The sequence below is a fragment of the Ornithodoros turicata genome, chromosome 6 (assembly GCF_037126465.1).
Source record: "Ornithodoros turicata isolate Travis chromosome 6, ASM3712646v1, whole genome shotgun sequence".
Taxonomy (NCBI): domain Eukaryota; kingdom Metazoa; phylum Arthropoda; class Arachnida; order Ixodida; family Argasidae; genus Ornithodoros; species Ornithodoros turicata.
In genome coordinates this window covers 62555065-62575717 of record NC_088206.1, presented here as the reverse complement: position 1 = coordinate 62575717, position 20653 = coordinate 62555065, and the positions used below count along the sequence as shown (strand labels likewise).

Genomic DNA, 20653 nt, shown 5'->3' with positions numbered 1-20653 from the left:
CCTCCAAATGTTATTGTAACAAACAAACCAATTTTATTACAAAGAAATTAAATTAAATTACAAAGAAAGGAGAAGAGCACCCCATTAAGTAATACCTGCTACATGGGGAGCCTTTAACATACAAATAAATCAATGAATTAGGTTATTGTTCAGCACCTTTTAAGTAATTCTACCCCACGGTCTGTGCACATATTAGGAAAGGCAAAAACTGAAGTACATGGACTATGTAAGCTTGCTTCCAGGTCGCTATTTCTGCTGCTTGTTTGTGAATTTGTCCTGCCTTTCTGTCAGAAATGTTTGTCTATAAAAATCATGATTTTCACAAATTTTTATGTGCGGGGGCATTTAACAAAATCAGGGCTCTTGTTCCATGCATCTGCCTGTAAACTCTGAAAGGTGGACTGTAGCTGGTAACAGGTATTAAACTACTGGCTAGCATCATGTATAAAACGAAGTGAAACAAAACTACTATCTTTCTTTTTTTCATTACAACATTACACAATTATGGAGAATTAATTTTTTTCTAATTTTTTTTATGATGCATAGAGAAAGGGAACCAAAGCAAAAAAAGAAAGAAGGGGAAAAGATAAAAACCTTTCAGGGTTAAATGTAGCTAGCACCCAGAACAGTTCCATTAAAAAATGTCAGAACTAAAATTGGCATAACTGCTGCACATTTTAGTTTGAGTTTGAGGTGCTAAACGCAAAATCTTGCTGGACAAACAACGGTACGAGGGGTGATAAAAAAGTGTGGTGAATGTTTACGTACAAATATGTTTATTAGAGTGAGAGATAAGTTCAAATTAGTCCCCATTGAAATAGTCCCCGGTGCTGCAAACACACGTTGTCCCACCGTTCCTGCCACTTCCTTAGGCAGAACGGGATGTCCTCTTTTGTGAGTGCATTTAGCTGCGCTGTCGTGGCTGCCTCGATGTCATGAGCTGATGCGAAACGTGTGCCTTTCGGGGTCATCTTGATTTTCGGGAACAGCCAGAAGTCGCACAGCGCCAAATTGGGGGAGTGAGGTGGATGAGGGCACACGATAATGTTCTTATTCGAAAGAAACTGCCATATTATAACGTGCAACAGGGCGTATTGTCACGATGCAGGATGAAACCGGCTCACCTCGCCTCATCTTTAACTCTGCAGTCAAAATGTGTTGAATGGAGTCGTAAGACATGCCCAGATCCTAGGAAATTTTAAAAACAGTCAGTCGCTGGTTTGATTGAATCATTTCACTGACACTTTCAACATTTTCCTCAGTTGTTGATGTTGAGGAACATCCCGACCTCTCTTCGTCTTCAATCTATTTGCAACCATGACAAAATCGTTCAAACCATTTTTAGACAGTCTTAACGGTGATGGCAACTCCACCATAAACAAAACTGATCATTTCATGCTTTTTTGAAGTTTGAAGCAAAACTTCATGTTGACGTGTTGTTCCTCATCCATGACTTCCGACACGCTCTACAAAAAAGCGCCTGCTTCTTACCGGAGCACAAGACTGACTGACTGCAGTGAGCAAGTTCAGTCTTGTCACACATTGGCACTGATATACAATGCGTCACCACCCCAAAGCAGTTCGCGGAATCTCCCTAAGAGGTCACTCTCCGGCAACATTCACCATACTTCTTGATCACACATCGTATATAGTAGTATGTCCGAATTTTTCCAAATCTGAAAACTGCTTTTGAACACTTTTGAGGCTGATGCATGAAACATGTTTATTCCTGTGATGTTTCAGATCTAACTACTTAGCACATTTCCGTTACATTTGGTCTTCCTGCCTTCGGTAACGGAAGTCGTCTCTGTCTTTGCAGCGTTCCCTGAGCCTGCTGTGGACTTTAAGTTTCCGTCGGAGTGAAGTGCTTCCCCGGTGTGCTGTGTGACACTTTGCAAACTGTGTTATTTGCCTCCCACTGCAGTTCACCATCGTTCCTAGGCCAATCTTAAGTTATTCTTCCTATGATACATAACGGCTTTGTTGTTCACTTTGTTTGAGTTGCTTGCACGCACGTTGCCATGTTGCTCAGCTTTTGGTGCACTAAGACGCAATAATTTAAAAGTTACGTTGCAGTACATATGCAATGCTTCAGATGCCATTTTTTTGTGCAAAGGTGTTCGAGGTGATGTCATTATGATGTTCCTAAAAAGACTGAAACGCACAACTTCAATCATCACACAACTTATGAGTGGTCAAAAAATATTTAAAAAAAAGGCTCAACATGGTCTCACATTTATGCTTTTTCATGTTGGTGCACGCTGGCAAAATCGTTGCAGTTGGAGGAACAATTGTGACTTTGCCATTAATGTTTAGAAGGACCTTATGTATTCCAGATAAATATCACAAAAATGAGAGAAGAGGATAGCGTGTTTTCCCAAGAACAAAAGTAAAAAAATAAAATAAAAGTAACATGTGAGTACTATACAGATACCACATGCATACTATACAGATGTCACACTAAGCATGTTGTCAATCCGAAAGTTGAACTGTTGAGTCATACATCGCATGCACATAATATCACATTATTGCATATTTCAACTTGATCAATATCTCATAAACAGCTTTGTTTTTGTGAGCACTAAAAATTAATGCATACGTCTCATTCAGTGACAGTTTCACACACGGTGGGCTTAACCAGCGGCTTCCTTGTGGAAATTGTCAGCAGAGCAATTTCAATACAGCGAGAATATGATGCCTTCACGAAGAATGTTTGAATAGAAGCCCAAGTAACTTGCAATCCTGGAACTTGCGCGGTGCTGTGCAATTTTTTTGTCTGTACGCACTTTACATATCAAATTGCACATTATTTCTTAGTTCTGTTTCAACACAAACAGTGATGCTACCCTAATGTTATAATATGCGGAAGTGATGCATAGCTGAAAAGCTTATGGGAAGAAACATTCATGGTTTGTGGCCAAGACAGTACTTGTGTAGGGAACTTGTTTTACCTGTACAAGTAGTGGCTGACACAAGATCAAATAGTCAGAACTAGATACTCTACCTGCAATGTTGTTTTGTGTCTTACCTATCTGTCATGCTGCATCGTCTCCTCTGTGTCAGTATGGGCTGAATGCTGGAATTTTATTCGACTGAAAAATTTAATAGAGACTGAGTGGTGCGGAACAGCAGGACTTACACGGTTCAGTTGCAATAGATTATTGAAAAAGACGTGCCGTTGAGAAAGATTGTTGCGCATTTTGGCACTGATAACCTGTCTGCATTCCTCTACGGACACGAGCATGCTTTAAAGTTAGTGTTTGTGGCTGCTTTTGCTGCTGGGCATTAAGCTTCTGCTTGCTTGCATCAACATGTGCTCAAGTGTTAAGTTAGGTGTGTATGAAGCATTGTGTTTCCAGCAGACAGACACTGTTGGAAGCAGAGGTACTTATAATTAAATGCTTGTCGGTGATACTGCAGGCCTGTAACAAGCGCTGTACGCAGTTGATATCATCTTCACTATCACTGGTTACTGTTACTTCTATAGGCGGACCTATAACCATTACCCGTGATACGCTGAAAGTTATAGGGCATGTATTAGAGATCTATTTATAGAAGCAAGAACTGTGCAGCTTTTGAGCAAAGAACGTTAACTCTGATCTCAGAAGGCTTTGTTGAATTTTTATGTCAATGCTTCACCTTCTTTGAGCAGTGGACAGCTTGTCGTTAAAACCTTAGGTGTCTTAAGAGCTCCCAGGGCAGAATTTTGAAGCCCGCTTTTCCTTTCATTTTCATTTTCTTAGCTCTCAAACTGTCACTTCCTTGAACTTCGTACCTGCAGTTGTGTCTGTCCATGTATATTAGATGCAAGAGCCGGAATACAATTATTAATGGTTACTGGCCCTTAAACTCATAGGTTTGTTTCAGCACAAAATAAATAGCGAAAGGAATGGCGGGCTTAAGAATTCGATCGGCCTTCAGTATCTACCAACTTCCCAAAGGATATCCTCAGTCTTGTGTACCTCAACATGCACTGGAGTTCTGAATGGATAAAATGGCAACATGAAAGCCTTTCGCACCTCTGCGGGTGCTCTTGATTGACACAAAATTGAGGAACCCCCTACTGGAGGAAATCCCGAGGCGAGTTTGGGGACCCGGTGCCCAACTGTGCTAGAATACACGTTCCAGAACCTTTAATTTAAGACTACACCTTACACACGTTTTGCGTGCCGCATGAACTTCATGCTGAGCGCTCGCAGCACTCTCGATGTGACATATTTTCTAAATGTATGCTGTGTGTGTTCAACTGTCGTCCCCCCCCCCCCCCCCTCTTTACCCAGTCTTGCATTTACTAGACGAACAAACTTTATACCTGCGTTGCAGTGACAAGTTTGGTGTCTGAGGAACTCCTTACGGAAAACCTTCCAGACTGCTGTGGGTTTCTGCAGCAGTTAGCTCTCATGGACACCGGCTAAACTCGTATGACAGTGCTCAAGACGTTGCATGCCAGAGAGTAACAACAACACTACATTTCTGTTATGGGACACCTGTACATCTGTGTATACTCCTGTGCAGGGCTTGCAGCAACCGGACATGAACAGTTCCTGTACTTTCTGAGATCAAACTGTCTCCCGTGTGTCTTACGTGTGCCGAACCTAGAAAGGCTTTCACAAACTTTGATTGTGTTGCATAAGATACGCTCTATTTATTTATCGGAGTTTACTGTCAAGGTGTTATAGTTGACACTAAAACAAAGAAGTGAAGCTAAAAGTAAAGCTGATTATTGGAAAAATAACCGTGACACACCTCTTTTCAACCGAAGAAAAGAGAGTTCGGGTGTCATTAAAATAAATGATTATGTGAATGTTCTTAGACTAGTTCCGTGGCGTCAAGTAGTTAAGTCATCACACGCTCGTCACCCGTAGAAGAGACGAAATCCGTAAGCATGTTTTTCTGTAAAGTACTCCACACCGTCTCTGTATTTCCCTGGACTTGTAGCTGGTGGTGCCAAACAATGCAACTTAACGGAAGAAGTGCAAGGGCGCAGGCGAACTGGTACATGATAATACGAAGGGAACCCAGAGACAGGGGAAAGAAAATACGAAACACACACGATCTCAGCAGAGGTAGATCGTGTGTGTTTCGTGTTTTCTTTCCCCTGTCTCTGGGTTCCCTCCGTATTATAATGCAACTTAAGCATTCTCTGCAAGTGCATGTTGTCCTGTCACCTTGTGACCATTGTAGATTATGCTAAACTGTGTACATAGAGCACTTTAAGACACCTCGCTTTGGTGGGATCTTCTCTGGCAAGTTATGAGCGTCTAACCTGGACGATGCTTTGGAATGCTTGTTAAAATATTTTAGAGTTTATGCCGTGTTCACACAAACACCAAGACTGCCATGTCTACGGACTGCTTAGCTCTATAGAAGGCAGACAATTTGTCACAAGAGGCAAAAGGGATATTTTTACAGTCGGTTTCGAAGCATGCAATAGCAGGGCTTCGCATAGCATAGCTTTAGTACTTTTGTGCTCTTGCGAAGTCCTTTGCATTCCTAAAGACACATGTTTGTTGACATAAATTTTAATGATCAAATCTTGGAAAGAAAACTTATGTCTGCAGTCGTTCTCCAGCTGCAAAAATTAGAGATTTAGTATTTAAAAAAAATGCTCAGCATTGTTTGTTGCCGAAAGGCTGGTTAGATGACCTCAGGGGTCACCTTTGGGGTGCTAGGTGGTCAACCGTTGTTACAATGTGACTATTACCATATTACAAAATGTATGTGTGCTGAAAAGCATAACAGGTGATGCAGAGTGTGTTTTGCTCTGCCGTTTAACGATATGGTGTTAGAGTTTGTTAAGAGTTATTACGCAGCATAGGTAACTGTTGTAGAGGTAGCTCTATGTTTGTAAATAATGATGTAGTTAAGTATTGTGCAATACCTCTTATGGTTTTGTACATATAAGCCGGTTGGTTTTTTAAAAGCTTTCACGCTGTTATAGAACGGTGCTGGTTTGCTTTTTCGTAAATTAATTTTTCTTTCCAAGTGCAGCTCTTTTCGTTGCAGACATGAAGGAACAGAGAGTCAGTCTAATCTGGCGTACATGGCCAGTGATATATTGATGTACAGATGTAAATGAAACAAGAACGTGGTACCGGTGAAAATATGTGCCCCATGAAGGTTTTATCTTTTCAGGCAGACTCTTCCAGTTGTGATCTGAGAAAGGCTATGCCTGGAGTGTGGTCTAGTGTACAGGTTATGAAAGACGAGAAGGCCGTTTATTTTATGATGTGTGATCCATCATGCATTGTGAAGCTGTTGAACTACCTATCCTACAAGGATTAGAGCGTGTTTTTATTTTGTACAGATGAGGTGTTTGAACATTGTGAATACTTTAAGATAGTAGTTCCAATGCTGTTTTGTTGGAAATATTTTCTGTATGTAGTTTTTAAATTTGAACTGGAAAATATATATGTACATGTACGTGTAGATATGTTCAATAAATAAGCATAAATTGCAGAAGTGCTGTGAATCATTCATGTCAAATATGTTTGGGCTTTTTTTAAGTTGTGAATGTGTGTGTAAAATTCAAAACTTAAAGGTTATCCGGGTACATCGATAAAAATTGAGGTGATCGGGAATATTTCACAAAGCAATATTCTCATTGAAGATCTGATATTGAACCAATAAAAACAATATTGCTAGATTCCAGTACGCTAATGTTTGTTTCAATGCTGACCTCATCCTCTGCCTGAAGTTTACAGACCACTGAAGTTCTTCGCTTCTTCTGATAAGGGTAGGTCATTCTTAATCGTTGAAATCAGTTGTCGTCTCTGCAGTGAAAAAATAGTTAAAAAGAAGAGTAAAATCATTGCAATATATCTGTAAAGCTGTATTCACTGTACGACATGTCATGTTGCGGTAAAGAACCCTTTACAGGACCTCCCCGTTCCTCCGACAACGATGCGCTTCTATTCTTTGTTCTTCGGCGTCGCGACAGTAAAAAGTATCTCGTAAATTGCAAAATACCCTCAAATAATCAATCGCACAATTTCAAATAACGCGCGTTCTATCAAAATCGAAACAAATCTGATAATATCCGCGGCCGTCCCTCATGCGCATGCGCGAATGAGGCTGACTGACGCGCCACAGGACGTTCAATAACGTATTTACGCAGACGAAGGGCAACTACTCGTGTTTTGGCTGTCAAAATGCGCGGAGAGCGTCGGAGTTGGTGCATCTCCACGCCACCCGACAGTACCGACGCCGAAGGTCGTCTGATAAGCAATACGTGAGTGTTTTATATTCCTGTCGGGTCTCAAAGCAACGGATGAGCAAAGCAGACGCACGTATACGCTTATACTATCCGTGCCCAACCCATTTCGTGTCTCCGTGAGGAAACCTTATGATTGCAATTAAGCTCTGCTGCGCGACTTCGGAGTTTTCGCACGGCAACTACTCATCTAAATGAGTAAGGAAATGTTTTATTAATGTATGCATCTGTGCTTGCGTGCTCGTGGATGCAGACGAGAGACGGCTTTTGGTGGAACGCGCGATTCGTTAGTGAATGTCTTCGGTGGTGTTGCTCATTGTTATTCCATTTTATTCGTTGCCATTGGGTCACATTCTTATGATAATCAATTCCTGTTTGATAAGTCGTGCACGCATCTTTCGCGTTGAGTGTTAGGAACACTCAACGCGAAAGATGCGTGCACGACTTATATGGATAATTCATTCACGTTTTTGTGGTCACAAGTTTACATCTGCAACGAGTTGAACACTCAAACCTGATCAGCGACTCGCTTGCGAAACGGAATGCGAAATAAAAATAACCACAGTCGCAATAGTTTGAAATGAAGCGGTTTTGTGACTGGCTGACGCTTTTTCCGAGCAGCAATTCCATCACCAGGTTGTAAATACGAATTTTTCTTTGCATATCGTAGACTGAAAAGTTACATCGGCATGTGAGACTCATCAGCATAGCGCACCACTTGGTCAGTGCGACTGACATGAAACTGTCACAATGCCTGCAATCTGGAGGAGCATCATTGTTCTTCTTGTCCTCGTCATTGCCGTGCTGCAAGTAAGTTGACCCTCGTGTTCGCACATACGCTATCCTACTACACTATACACTCTGTCATATATACTATGTTATACCTACTACACTCTACACTATCCAGGTGGTGCACATCACTCTCCTTTCACGTCTGGAATCGCGCAAGGGCAGTGCTCGGATTGGTGAAACTCGGTCCCGTCGAGATGCGGATCAGGACCGTGCCGAGATGCAAGCTGTCATCCGACGCAGCTCCGTGCTCGATTCCAGCGGAGAATTCCACATCGTTAACTTCCTCATCCGTGCGGACAGCCTTCTTGGTGAGCTTCACATTCCTTTAATTGCAAATTACGCAAAAATGAGCTTTTGTAATTACACCAAGGCTCGAGCATGGAGCCGCAGGAAACAGGTGTCCATACTTGATAAAAACATATACTAGTTCTACAATCCATAATTCTATATGGATGTTGCTCTGTAATTCTGCATCCCAAGAGATGAGCACTGCATGAACTTTGTTGCGAGTTTAAATAATTGTAAAACATAATTATTTAAGTGATACTCGGTGCTGTACGTGCTGTCTAAATGTACTTTTACGGCGATGCCTTTTGGTACAGGAGCTCTCTGCAGCCTACCAGTTGGAGTAATTGGCGTCTCATAACAACGTTAATAAGATTTTACTGTTTTATATACTCGCCTCGGTCCAGTAGAAGAAAATAGCAACAGATTTATCGGGAAATTTTCACGAACACTCCGAGATACCGTCGATTAATTTCGTGTCTGACTGTACTGTGGTGGCAATCGTGCGTCCTCTACGAGTGCTCGTCATACCAGGCTCTCGTAAATACGTTTCTCGCAGGTTCCCGTAACCACGTGCGTCCCGACGTGACCCTCGTCACGCAGAGTACGGCCAATCACCTGCATTACTTGGAGGCGCTGACTTCGCGCTGGCGGGGACACACCACGGTTACGGTGTTCGCACTGCGATCCGACCTAGCAATCGTCGTCGAGATCTTGGTCCACCTCAGGAGGTGTTTTCCTGCACTCAGGTTAGTCCGTAAAGAATCTTTGTTACTCGTTGGACTACGCACTCACTCATTCATCCACTCCTCAGGTATAACACAAGCTTCCATCTAGTCTACCCGCTCAACAACGGTGCCCAAAACGATCCTCCGCCCCTCGACGGCGCCGAGTCCGACGGCGCCCAAGCGTCTCCCGACCCTCTCGGACCGTCTCCGCCGTGCGACGGGCTCTTGGATCAGTTGAGATCCCTACCTTTTCCCGAAAACTATGCTCACGGCATAGCATATCCCGTCAACCTGTTGAGGAACGTTGCCCGCCGGAATTCACTCACCGAGTTCGTACTCGTCCTCGACATCGACCTCCTCCCAAACGATGGACTCCACGAGGATTTCTTGCGTTTCGCAAACGAGAACAGGCTCTTTGTGGAGTCTCACAAGGACGACAAGACCGTTTATGTTGCTCCGGCGTTTGAGGTGCGGAGCGGTGTCCCGGTGCCGAGGGATAAGGTGGGATTGTTGAAGCGGCTCGAGTCTATGGAGGCTCGGCCGTTTTACTTGGAACTGTGTTGGAAGTGCCAGAAACACACGGACTACGAGGCGTGGCAGAGAGAGCCGCAGGCTGAAAAATTAGCCGTGCTCTTCGAGGTCCTGTGGAGGGACCCCTGGGAGCCGTTCTACTTTGGGAGAAATTCTGCTCCGTTCTACGACGAGAGGTTTCGGCAGTATGGATTCAACAGAATTAGTCAGGTGAGTGCACTTTGCATACACTGGCTCATTCGTTCCGGCACATTTTGTCATTAGTGGCGGCGCTGTCATTATTGGAAATCGGGTAAGGGAAATACAATAGTGAGTGCAAGCGGGTGCAATGTGTCATGGTCTTCTTCACTGTTGTATGGAAGTCACATCCATAATGGCACCAAAGGTATGGTGTCATGTGTTCTGTAACGGAGTTCTTATGCCAAGAAATACGCCGTATTTGCATTTGACATAATGGGCACAATAGTGCTTCACAGTAAGGTTGACGCCTGTCTAGTATGTGCGTACACGGCAGTGAACACAACAGTATATGTTTTTTTTCTTGCACTATGCAACCTGGCGAAATAATTTTGCTCTCTTTATGACATGTCTTGTAACTTTGGAGAATTTGCTGTCTGCCCGCTGAGAATTGGCGGCTTGGTGCACTAGGGGGGAGGGGGGAACGACTGAGAAGGAAAGATGATGGTGGTACCGGAAATGGAGTGGAGTGTAATTTCTCGTGCTTCGAGATGCAAGTAGTCCTCGCAGAACTGCCCACCACACAAAACGTGTGAGCATCTCTCAGTAACCATCATTGGGATGCTCACTGTATCACGATAACTGCCAGGATAATTGGCAAAGTTACCTGTTATATTCGCTGCGAGGTCGACCTATAGGGGGCGACACTGTCGCCTTTCCAGTGTGGATAACATGCCGGACGATGTTCAGAGTTGGTGGTTCTTTTCCGCAATTATTGTGTATATTCACCGGAAGATCACTTGTGCCGCGATGGTACGACACTCTTCGGTTCCCCAATGTTCCACCTACTGCACTGAACGCGGAACAAACATGTAAAAGCAGACAATGCGAGGAAGCTATCCACACTACGATAGTTCATAGTTCGTGCCTCCGCAGCGCGCCGTCACCGTTCAGTCTCGGAGCAAATAGTTCGGGGTCCAGCCCCGAACAGCACAACCGACATCTGCGTGAGATACTCTGCACTTTGTTGTACGTGCTTACTTGTAACACAAGTTTAGCCATGGAGGTCGAGGTGGGAGCTGCTATAACAAGCGTTATTCTAATCTGGCACTGGCCTACTGTCATTCTGAGTCATTGTTTCCCCAGTAGAGTTAGTTTCTATTCATGTCCATTATGTGTAATTAGTGTGGTGGGCATTCCTTCTAATGTAATGAGGCTTATCAGATGCATCACCTAAAATGACTCGGTTGATTTTGAACTTTTGAGGAATTTCAAGAAGTTAGAATTATTAAACACCGACATAACAGAGAAAAGGCATCTACGGCAACTTAAACAAACAAACGATTTGTGTGGCATGCAGCTTCTGCTTTAAATACAAATTTGTCATAAAAATGGTGACGACTATCAATAGTATGTGAAATACTATGTGACCGAGAAGAAATTGTGCAGTGACATAAAAATGAAAGCAGCAACATTGCCTGACACATTGTAAATAATCTGACTACCTAAAAGCCTAACATAGACATCCCTGGTGGTGCTTCTGAATAAGTTCTGGGGGAATGTGCATCCTGGGCTGACTTCTAAGGGAACTGTGCTGTATGTCTGACAGCGTCTGAGGAAAACCCAGGAAAATCCCCCAGGGCACAGCGGGCACCGGGATTCGAACCCGGGCACCTCCCAGCCTCGACGTGACATGGCCAGCACGGTAACCACTGAGCTACGCGAGCTGGATATCTGCCTGCGCAGATTGAAGCCAAATTCCGCATTAGTTTGGCCGCCGGACGAAATCTCTTGGTCAAAACAAGAAATTAAAGGCGCGCATACGAGTGTTCGACTTTCACTGTGCTGGTATCTTCAGAGCATCATCAGAGTATCAGTATCAGAGTGGCACCTTCAGAGAGGCACTTCAGAGTATTGCCTGTACGGTGATGAAACGCCCCATTCAACGTCATGAAAGTAAAGTTGTCGTCGTTGTTGTATGGAACGCCTTCCTAATCAGTTTTGTGAGCATAGCTCATCCGCGAATTATCTCGCGGGTTAGCAGAGTGCCGCTCCAAAAGCGAGAGTAAAAACAAAAGAAAAACGGAAAGAAGGCAAGAGAGAATGGATCAAAATAGTAAATGTAGAATGTAGAAGCACCTCGTCTGGTGTGTTAGCGGCTAATGGGGTTACGAAGCAGCGTGGGAGATTCTACATGACATTTACGAGACGCCGTCGCCATTACAAAGGCAGTCTGGTTAACCGAATAACGCCTTTTCTTTCGCCATGCAGACGACGCGCTGCCTGAAAGGTTGTCTCCATCTTTGGGCGTGAAACGCAAAATCTCACTCTAGAAGTCACACCTAACGGCCTTCGTGAAATGGCCGCCCTTTATGGTCTTAATTACATCGTCGTCGTCGTCCCCTTCAATTTGTGTCAGCCTGGGCACAGTGCGAAAATGAAAGGTGCGAGCCTGTGACAAATGAGATAGGCCTAAGAAGCAGAGCAGACGACAGGCTCTAATTTCGCGCGCTGTAAGGAGCTCGTAAGAAAATAGCAGAAACACGGGTAGTAGTCGTGCTCGGGATCTTGTAGTGCGAGGGGGATCAGGTAATGGAACGGCTGATTGCGTAGCGTATGAGCAAGTTTTACTGGGATAGGGGTGAGCGCTTGAAATGAACGGTTTCGGTTTCGACGCCGTTGATTGGTGTCAATTCCGCGTGGGGAAGATGCTGGCGAAGATAGTACAGAGATAGTAGACAGGGACTTGAAGATGCAGCAACGAAAGTTATTCTCACAGCCATCGGAGTGTGTCGCAATACTCTAAAATTTGGAAACAATGCTATTTTTTAAATATTCGTATATATATAGCGAATTTCGATATGGTAACACTCGAGCGGCGTACTTTTTCTTCAGTGCGGCACCCTAGCGGCTGGCGGAAGCGGGTGAGTTCACTGCTTCGAAGGGGTGGAAGCGTGCGCTGTTAGCGACACACAGTTGCACTTCCGGTGTCGTTTGGGTGTGTCTGCGCACCCTTCCACCCCTCCGAATAGTGGACTCACCCGCTTCCGGCGGACGCTGGGGTGTCGCACCCAAGAAAAGTACGTCGCTCGCGTGTTCCGTAAACTTTTGTCCCAACCTGTACATCTTACCTGCCACAAAAAGGCGTACGCCCCGATCTGTCCACAGGTCAGAAACGATAACTTATCATTCGAGCGTAACGGTTGATACAGATCGTATTATGCGGTTAAGTTCTGTTTTTAGAATGTAAGGTGATGTATCCTCCCCAAAATGGCGTCCTGCTTTTGGTGCTGCCTCCGACGCACGTTGGATTGAAGCGGCCGTGTAACATGCACGCTCGAGCCATCGTAACTACATCGACGCCGCGCTCTACACCGCATGAACAATACATAATAACGAAAATGTTTGTTGTATTTCTACATGTGCTACATGAACTATGTCGCGCAGTTTAGAACAATGCGCCTTCGAGGCGTGACCGCCACTGTCACCGCCAGCCCTTGCTGGCCACATTGGGCTACACGTATTTTACATGCTGCAGACCTGAGATTACTTAAACAACACACACACACACACACTCTCCAGACACGCACCACGAACAATGTGTCTTGTCGAGCTGTGTTCTAATAAAGCAAGATAGAGCAAGCAGGCTAGCTTGTTTGAAGTATCCATAGCTAGTACTCCTCGCTTGCGGTGCTGTTTCCAGGAATATTTTTTTCTAATTCACTAACTCTGTGACTCATCTAATCATCAACAGTGCAAGATTTTTGTCCTAAAACTCCTTGCGTTAAAAATCGTGTTGGCAAAACAACAATCGTGTTTGCTTCGTCCGACTTCACACTTCGGTCTCAATGATTATTAGCCATAGATCGAGGATTTACCCGTCAAAAACAACTCGTTACGAGTTAAGTTACCGTGTCAAAAATGTAACTACGAAGTTCTAAGTTCTTCGAAGTAACGAAGTTCTTCGGCCTGAAATGTAACTCGCAGTTACGGAGTTACTTAAAAAAAAAAAAGAACGAGTTACTTCCGAGTTACTTCGGGCACAAAATAGCACTACACAGGTGCAGCGCGCGTGAGCAGTTGAGTTAGACCTTGAGTTGCCTGCGGAGGAGTGCAACACGCTTAGATCGTTTTCGTTTTCGATGTCCAACAATTCGAGCGCTTTGCATCTTACTCCCTGTGGGCGCACAATGGCTCATTTCAATGGCAGCGGTTCCTACTTTCTGAATAGAATACTGGCATTGATTGAGCATCACGTTTCGTGGCATTTTATGCCACGAAAGAACCGGAGAGAAAGCAAGAAAATATGTGAACGTGAGTGAAAAGTGAATTAAAAGTAACTTCGCACTTAGCTTAAGTTACTTCGCCAAAGTTACCCGAAAAAGAAACGAGTTCCTCTGAAAGTTACCATGGCGCAAAAGTACCGAGTTAATTTGCAAGTTATCAAAAAAAAAAAAAAAAAAAGAACTTAGTTACAGTAACGAGTCACTTGTAACGAGTCACCTCGAACTCTGTTATTAGCTGTATGGTGTATTCGTATACAAGAAGTCCCACTGTGCAGCGACTGTGGCTAACAATTCCTCCATTTTGTTTATAAATCCGGCCATTTTATATTTGGACGTGGCGCACAGTCTCCTATTAAGCCCAGACACACACTTTAAATCTGACGTATTTCTCGTGATCGATCTCTCACAGGTTTGCTCTTCTTCTTCTTCTCCCCCCCCCCCCCCCCCCCCCGCTTCCTCCATCATCTGCTCCGCATTTTGGTGAACAACGATCTGCTTGACACGGTCTGCTGCTGTAAAACTGTCGTCTGCTATGCTTTTTCTTCTCCACCCATACTCTCTCTGTCTCTCTTCTTGTCTTTCCCGGAGTTTGTTGATTCGTTGTGACATAGAACGCCTTTCTTTCGTTCCTCCTTCCTGGCGTGCTTTCTGTTGTTGAATGAAGTGGCTACACATTACGGGTCATTTATCTGGGGAGCGAGGGCTACAACTGGCTCCGGGGAGATGTAGCCCTTTGATGGATTAACCATCGGGGGCACTCGGCAGCGTTCTTTGGAGGAGGAGGAGCCCCATGTACACCAGCAGCATCGTGTACGTTCTGTTTAGCTGCTTTCTTCCTTGCGTGCTGTACCACATCTGCAATATCACTGACGATATTTACTTCTCTCGGTACAGCTGCTTGACTTTGCTAGATGGGCACTTCTCCCGCTATTCGTCTCGCGTGTATGCGGGAGATGAGAGCAGGTGGGTTAGGGCCCACTCTCTGCGCCGGACATCACGGACATCACACACCATCACATCATTAAAAGTGATGTGATGTTTAATGATGTGCATTGATGTGATGTGATTCTACACTTAGCTCTTATTCTTTTTGCTTCATTATATATTTCATTAGCACGCAGCTCCAAGTTCTGTGTGGAGTAGCGGACATCCATGTTGATGCAGCCTACATAATCGCGTTTTCCTTTTTATTTATTTTTTTTAATTCACGTACAGGGAAACGTTGTTTATTGGTAAAAACGCACACCGGAATTACAACGTTAAAAACGACTCAAAGCTTGATGTTTCAGTACTGCTCCCATCGTCAGAAACAAGTGTGTTGGCTGAGTTGCTTACTTATCTATTAACGGTATGTAGTAGCCCCGAAGATGGCCTGAGTGCTTGTTGACAGAATGGTTTATCTTTTTGATGAACCATGATTCGAGTTGTTTAACAAACACCCAGGCCCTCTTCCGGACTACTATATACGTACCGTTAATACATAAGTAAGCAATTCAGCCAAGACACTTGTTTCTGATCATGGCAGCACTACTGTTCCCGAAACGTCAAGCTTTTAGTTGTTTTTAATGTTGTAATGGCAGTGTAATGGCGGTGATCTTGCGATATATTACACGGTCATCTTCTGTTTCACCGTGAGCCGATGGTGCAGAACGCGATCAAGTGCTTTAGAAAAAATACAGGGATGGATCATCAATTAACTTTCTCTCAAATGCTGCAAGAAGTATCCGAGCAGTCGGGTTTTTCACGATTGTCCTTTCGGAAAACCGCAACGACGTATTTGACAGAAATATGAGATGCGCTCAGGTGCCTAAATGCAGAAGATAAATTACCGCTAAGCAACGCGATTTTTTGGCGATCTTTCGCAGTTGCGCTGAATTTTGACATCATTAACGACAGGCGAAACCGTTTTGAACGTAACATATGCACTTTTACATCCTGTGCACAAATTTCGTAGTTTTATTTCAGACCTTATTTTTTACTTTTTCGGCAGCGTAAAGAAAAGAACTGCTTGGAAGTGTAAAACGCGTCATTTAAAAATGGAAGAGGGTTCTCAGTGAAGGAGTCCTGCATCACCTAGACAATTTTTGTAACGCCAGGTATTCTGTAGCTGTCGCTACTTCCTTTCCCATTGTTTGTCATTGTACGCTTTAAACAAAAAAGTATGTTTGCCCCCCTCTCCACGCGTAGGGAGGAAACGAGCGACGTAAAAAGCCCACGTAAAGCACGGGTGGCGCCACTGCGAGAATGGTTTTTGCAATCTACCGTTTGTATTTTGTATCTACCCATCGCTGTCCTTCACTCGTCCCTCTACACGCCTACCTTATACTTCCCCAACAACAATATAAGCTTTAAAGTTGACTTAAATTGATTTAATTTATTTCCATCATAAAAAAAAATTGCCTTACATCGTTCGAAAGACATGACAGAATCAAAATGTTTAGAAACGGTACATACGGGGAAAGACCCGTCCCGCGCTCTGGCCAGCAAACAGACATGAACTGCTTTAACTCGTTAATGCCATTCGTGCGTTGGTGCACGGATGGTTTTAATGCCATTTATCGTCCATTTTTTGTGTGCTTAAATTGCGAAAAAAAAAAAAGAAACGAATTACAGATTTATAAAATGGCTCCCAATTCCCCCGCATCCGGGAACGGAATTTATAACGGGAAAGACACACCCTATCTATACAGGGTGTCTTTTTTTTAATGGAGACAGATTTTTCATTAAAAAAACTATAAGGGCTATAGCCATGCTGTTTTCACTTCTATCCTCTCTGGGCAGGCGGACGTTCTTGGTCATATGTTGCTCAACCGTCAAATGACTAATTACCTAAAAATCGTTAATTAACTCTTTAATTATAAAGGCTACAAAGTTGTCCCAATGAGAACATCTGTTCCTTTCGGTGACCTGATATCGTAGCCGTTTTCAGAACAAAAATTCGTTCGGTAGATCGTCCGCAAAAAATTCGTGAAGGAACACCTTTTTTCTCTCTCTTTATTTTGTTCATTGCGCATCTTGGGAGACGCGTCTTTCCTTATTTTATATTCTGTATTTTGCCTACGGAATGTTTGAGAGACGTCGATTTATAATACGAAATAAAATAATTCTGCTTTTTTTTAGTCCGTAAACGTGTGCCACGGACTTATAGTAAATGATATCATTCGAGACTCGAATACCACTATAGACAATGCTGCCGTTCTCCGTGCCCGTGTGTCGCACGTATATATAAGACTGAAAAATCGCTTCGGATTGCCTATATATACCGAAATTCAGTTCCGCCGCATTTCGCGTCCACCCGAAGGGCTGCTTGCATTCCGACTTGAAACGTTATTGCTCCAGTTGAATCGCCTCGAAGACCGCGTCGTTGCCATGGCTCGAGCTTACCCCAAATGACCGGGGTTGACCAGGAATGCAGATGAGAACACTCCGTTCACTCTCTATGTATGTATGTGGCACTATACCGCATTTGGAAGAGAATCTACGAAAATGTTTTCCGCGAAATAATCCGATTGGGGAGCCGCAGATCGTTCCGAGAATTGCCCCGGGGCGCTCGATCGTTCGTGTTTTCCGACGAAATGTACTCGCATATAGCGACTGCAAAATTTACTATTCCCCCAGCTGTATGTGTAGATTTGGGACGCCGTTTGTATAATTTTTGGTTCGACCTGCTGCTCAATACGTGTCCGCACATGTGCTCAGCACCTAAAGGGTGCTGTTACAGAGACGCTGTGAAAGTGATCGGTAAAAATAGCCTGACATATCGATATGCGAAATCATTCACCGCACGTTTGGTGCCAGACTGACGTGGTTTGCGTGAAGTTTTGAACTTGTATACTTTGACTGGATCCGGCGAAGACAAACGCCTGCCATCCCTGATAGACATGCGAAAAACCGATGGTATTAGCTGGATTTTTTTTTTTTTCGTTATCTCTTTCCCTGTACTCACGCAGATGCGAAAGGTCTGTGTAATAACTTAGTGGCGAGATAACTACGTATACGTCGAGAGCTTTATGAGGGCTTTATGGTAGAAATTGTGATAGAGTAATAAGTGGCATACCCCTCGCCTGCTTCTAAAGCTCTGATACAAAAAGGTCGAGTCAAGTGAAGCAACACTGCGAAAAGAAGCTTTCTAATAATTATTTCTCGCGCACATTTTTGTCGGTGTATGACGAAAGCAAGTGACACAGCTCCCTAATCTTAAACATTTCACGTTCAATTATTATTTACTTGCGTTTACTTTTTATTATTTACATGTAACATGGTTAAAATACATTGCTCTTCACACGGATGTACGAAAAAGTATACAGTACACTACAGTGCAATAAATCAATCAACATACAGTAGTGTACAGTATATCGTAAGGAGAATTCGAAGCAGTCTTTTAATCTGACTGTCTAACTCACGATGGTCAGGTAAATGCCTTCTCGTAACCTTGTATTCACACGAGAGACATTCACCAGAATATTCCAGTGGAAGACGCACATAACTTCGTAGATTTCTGCTGCCGCGTCATGTCGTCGTGCTCTTCTAACCATGGGGAATTGCAGCTCGTATTTCGTAGCAGACGACCACGGTGCAGACGTCGTCTGCTATGTGCTGAATAGGCCATGCACGATATTCCGGCGCCGTGCGAATGCTCACCACAAGACGCAGCGGAACTTCCGTCTCTTGAACAGTTATTTTGCTTCCGCTAGAATATTCCGTGAGGATTCCGTCGCTTGTGTGAGGCTCGCTTTCTTTCAGCGGTCTCTGTAGTATGTATAAAGAAAAAAGAAACACTATACAGGTCTCACGAAATCGTCGTTTGAAAGCTTTCCATTTCGCACTGTTACTGTTGGCCTGCTTTCCCGTCGCAGAAATGTCTCCGAACACTTCACACCAGAAACAAGAAAGAAAACACGAAAAGAGGTAGATCTGGATAAGCGCCTATCGACCAATAGGATGAGAAAAGGTGTCGACACGCGTTGAGCGAAAGATCCTTTATTCATCCGAATTCATTTGAACGATGTCTCTTCAACACTCTCCACAAGTGCAGTACTTGAAATGCAAGCAGCAGGTGGTGGAGGATCCGACTCGTTTGTAGGGAAGACCTCGGTATGCCCTCCACGCGCACGCGTTGAATACTGAGCAGGCAGGTTAGACTCTGTTTTGTGTGCTTGCCGTGTTCGTATTTACAGCTATCTGTCTTTTACCTTGCTTCCTATTGCCTTCCGGCTCCTTTCTATTTGCTTGATTTGTTTGTCATTTCTTTCTTTCGTTCTAACTTTCTTTGTGTGAGTTCGGTCTTTTCTCTCTCTCTCTTTTCCCCCTCTCTTTTGTCTGCAGCACTCTGGCGATGTTTAGTGTGTAAGGATTCATTGAATACTGCGTGACTGCGTGGCTGAACTTTATGTTGGTCTCGGAGGTGTGTTTGTTTTTCTTCTTAGAGCCTCGATCGGTTTCCTGACCTTCCTTTTGTGAGCCTCTCGTGAACGGAATTCTTTTTTTTTTTCCCGTCTCTTTCTCTTTGCCTTTTTTTCTTCCCCTGTTGGAGAGCTTTCGTTTCAAACGGAATTGGCTGCGCCCGTTTGAAGTGCGCTCCGTCGAAATTATCATGCAAAAGGGTTGGAATTTATGTAAAAATTTCTGGTAGTTTCGATGGAGTCTTTTCCCGGTCTTAGTTATTTTTGTCTTATCTCTCCTTTCTTTTCCCCTGCTGCTTTTTTGTCACGGAAGTTCTTGGTCGCTTCTGGTATGTTCTTCACTGTTCGGGGATGTTATCAGTATTTAATAGTTGTCCTCGTGTTTTTTTGTCTCGTTTACCTCAAATTTTGTTTTGTTTGTCTGTCTTTGACACCTTGCGGACTTTAGCTGTTTCGAGTAAATTGGTTCAGTGATAATAGTCGCGATAATTTTTCTTTTTAACGTGTATATGCGTATATAGATTTTTGGTAACTTTGCTATACGTATCAACTTTGCTTTGGGTGCACCGCCATTGGCCATTTCCCGTATTGGCCTCCTGCGCTGCAGATAGTGTGTGCTGTCTGTAGCTTTGTGTCATTCACCTTGCTTTGTACAACAAATGAGTCTGTTCGTTGTGCTTTCCAACGAATTCATCTCAATGGGCGCACCTCTGCGTGGTCTGCCGTTTGGTGTTCATAGCTTCTGAACTGGGACCTGGTCAACTTCCACTAAGGCTGCGTTCACACCGGGCAACTTTTCCCAGCAACTATGAACAATTTTGTCGTGGTGTCGGTGGTGGTTGCTGGTCAGCCGAAACCAGCAACCACCACCGACACCAGTCGCTGGGAATCGCTCGCCGAGCGAAATGTTCACAAGTTGCTGGTGCATCGGCCAATCAGCGATAGGAGCACTGCGACGTGACTCCTGATGGCATGCCGTACTACTTGGTATGGGTTCAAATCCTGCAGGCGTAGCTGAGAAACAACTTTTTTTTTTTTAACTAACGCCACACAAACATATCAATAGGTGGCCGGTTTCACTTCAATTCAGGCAGGCAGGTCCCATCGACCTCTTGGATTTTCATTATTTTTTTTAATATATTTAGAAGCTCATCGTGCATGATGACCAACAGCGGTAAAATGAATAATTTCTACGGAATAGTGTTCGCGCAAAAAAATCCAGAAAATCCGGCCCTGAAT

General features: G+C 43.9%; 2 protein-coding genes and 1 long non-coding RNA gene across 3 annotated transcripts in view; 2 read left to right on the top strand and 1 right to left on the bottom strand.

Annotated features, from left to right (window-relative positions):
- LOC135396925 (protein phosphatase 1 regulatory subunit 37-like) overlaps nucleotides 1–6429 on the top strand; it is a 69799-nt gene extending 63370 nt beyond the window's left edge. The window contains exon 12 of the mRNA XM_064628164.1: nucleotides 4324–6429. Within this exon, the coding sequence (XP_064484234.1) occupies nucleotides 4324–4415 (92 nt within the window). The 3' untranslated portion in view covers nucleotides 4416–6429. The remainder of the gene's footprint in view (nucleotides 1–4323) is intronic.
- A 226-nt stretch (nucleotides 6430–6655) lies between these two features.
- On the bottom strand, nucleotides 6656–11944 carry LOC135396924 (uncharacterized). Its single transcript, XR_010423563.1, has 3 exons — nucleotides 11866–11944; nucleotides 8102–8328; nucleotides 6656–6773 (listed from the first exon to the last, which is right to left on the bottom strand). It is a non-coding gene; the product is annotated as an uncharacterized LOC135396924 (long non-coding RNA).
- LOC135396923 (beta-1,4-glucuronyltransferase 1-like) overlaps nucleotides 7125–20653 on the top strand; it is a 120889-nt gene continuing 107360 nt past the window's right edge. Inside the window, exons 1-5 of the mRNA XM_064628163.1 lie at nucleotides 7125–7231; nucleotides 7884–8023; nucleotides 8121–8313; nucleotides 8850–9039; nucleotides 9105–9759. Coding sequence (XP_064484233.1) covers nucleotides 7964–8023; nucleotides 8121–8313; nucleotides 8850–9039; nucleotides 9105–9759 — 1098 coding nt within the window. The 5' untranslated portion in view covers nucleotides 7125–7231; nucleotides 7884–7963. The remainder of the gene's footprint in view (nucleotides 7232–7883; nucleotides 8024–8120; nucleotides 8314–8849; nucleotides 9040–9104; nucleotides 9760–20653) is intronic.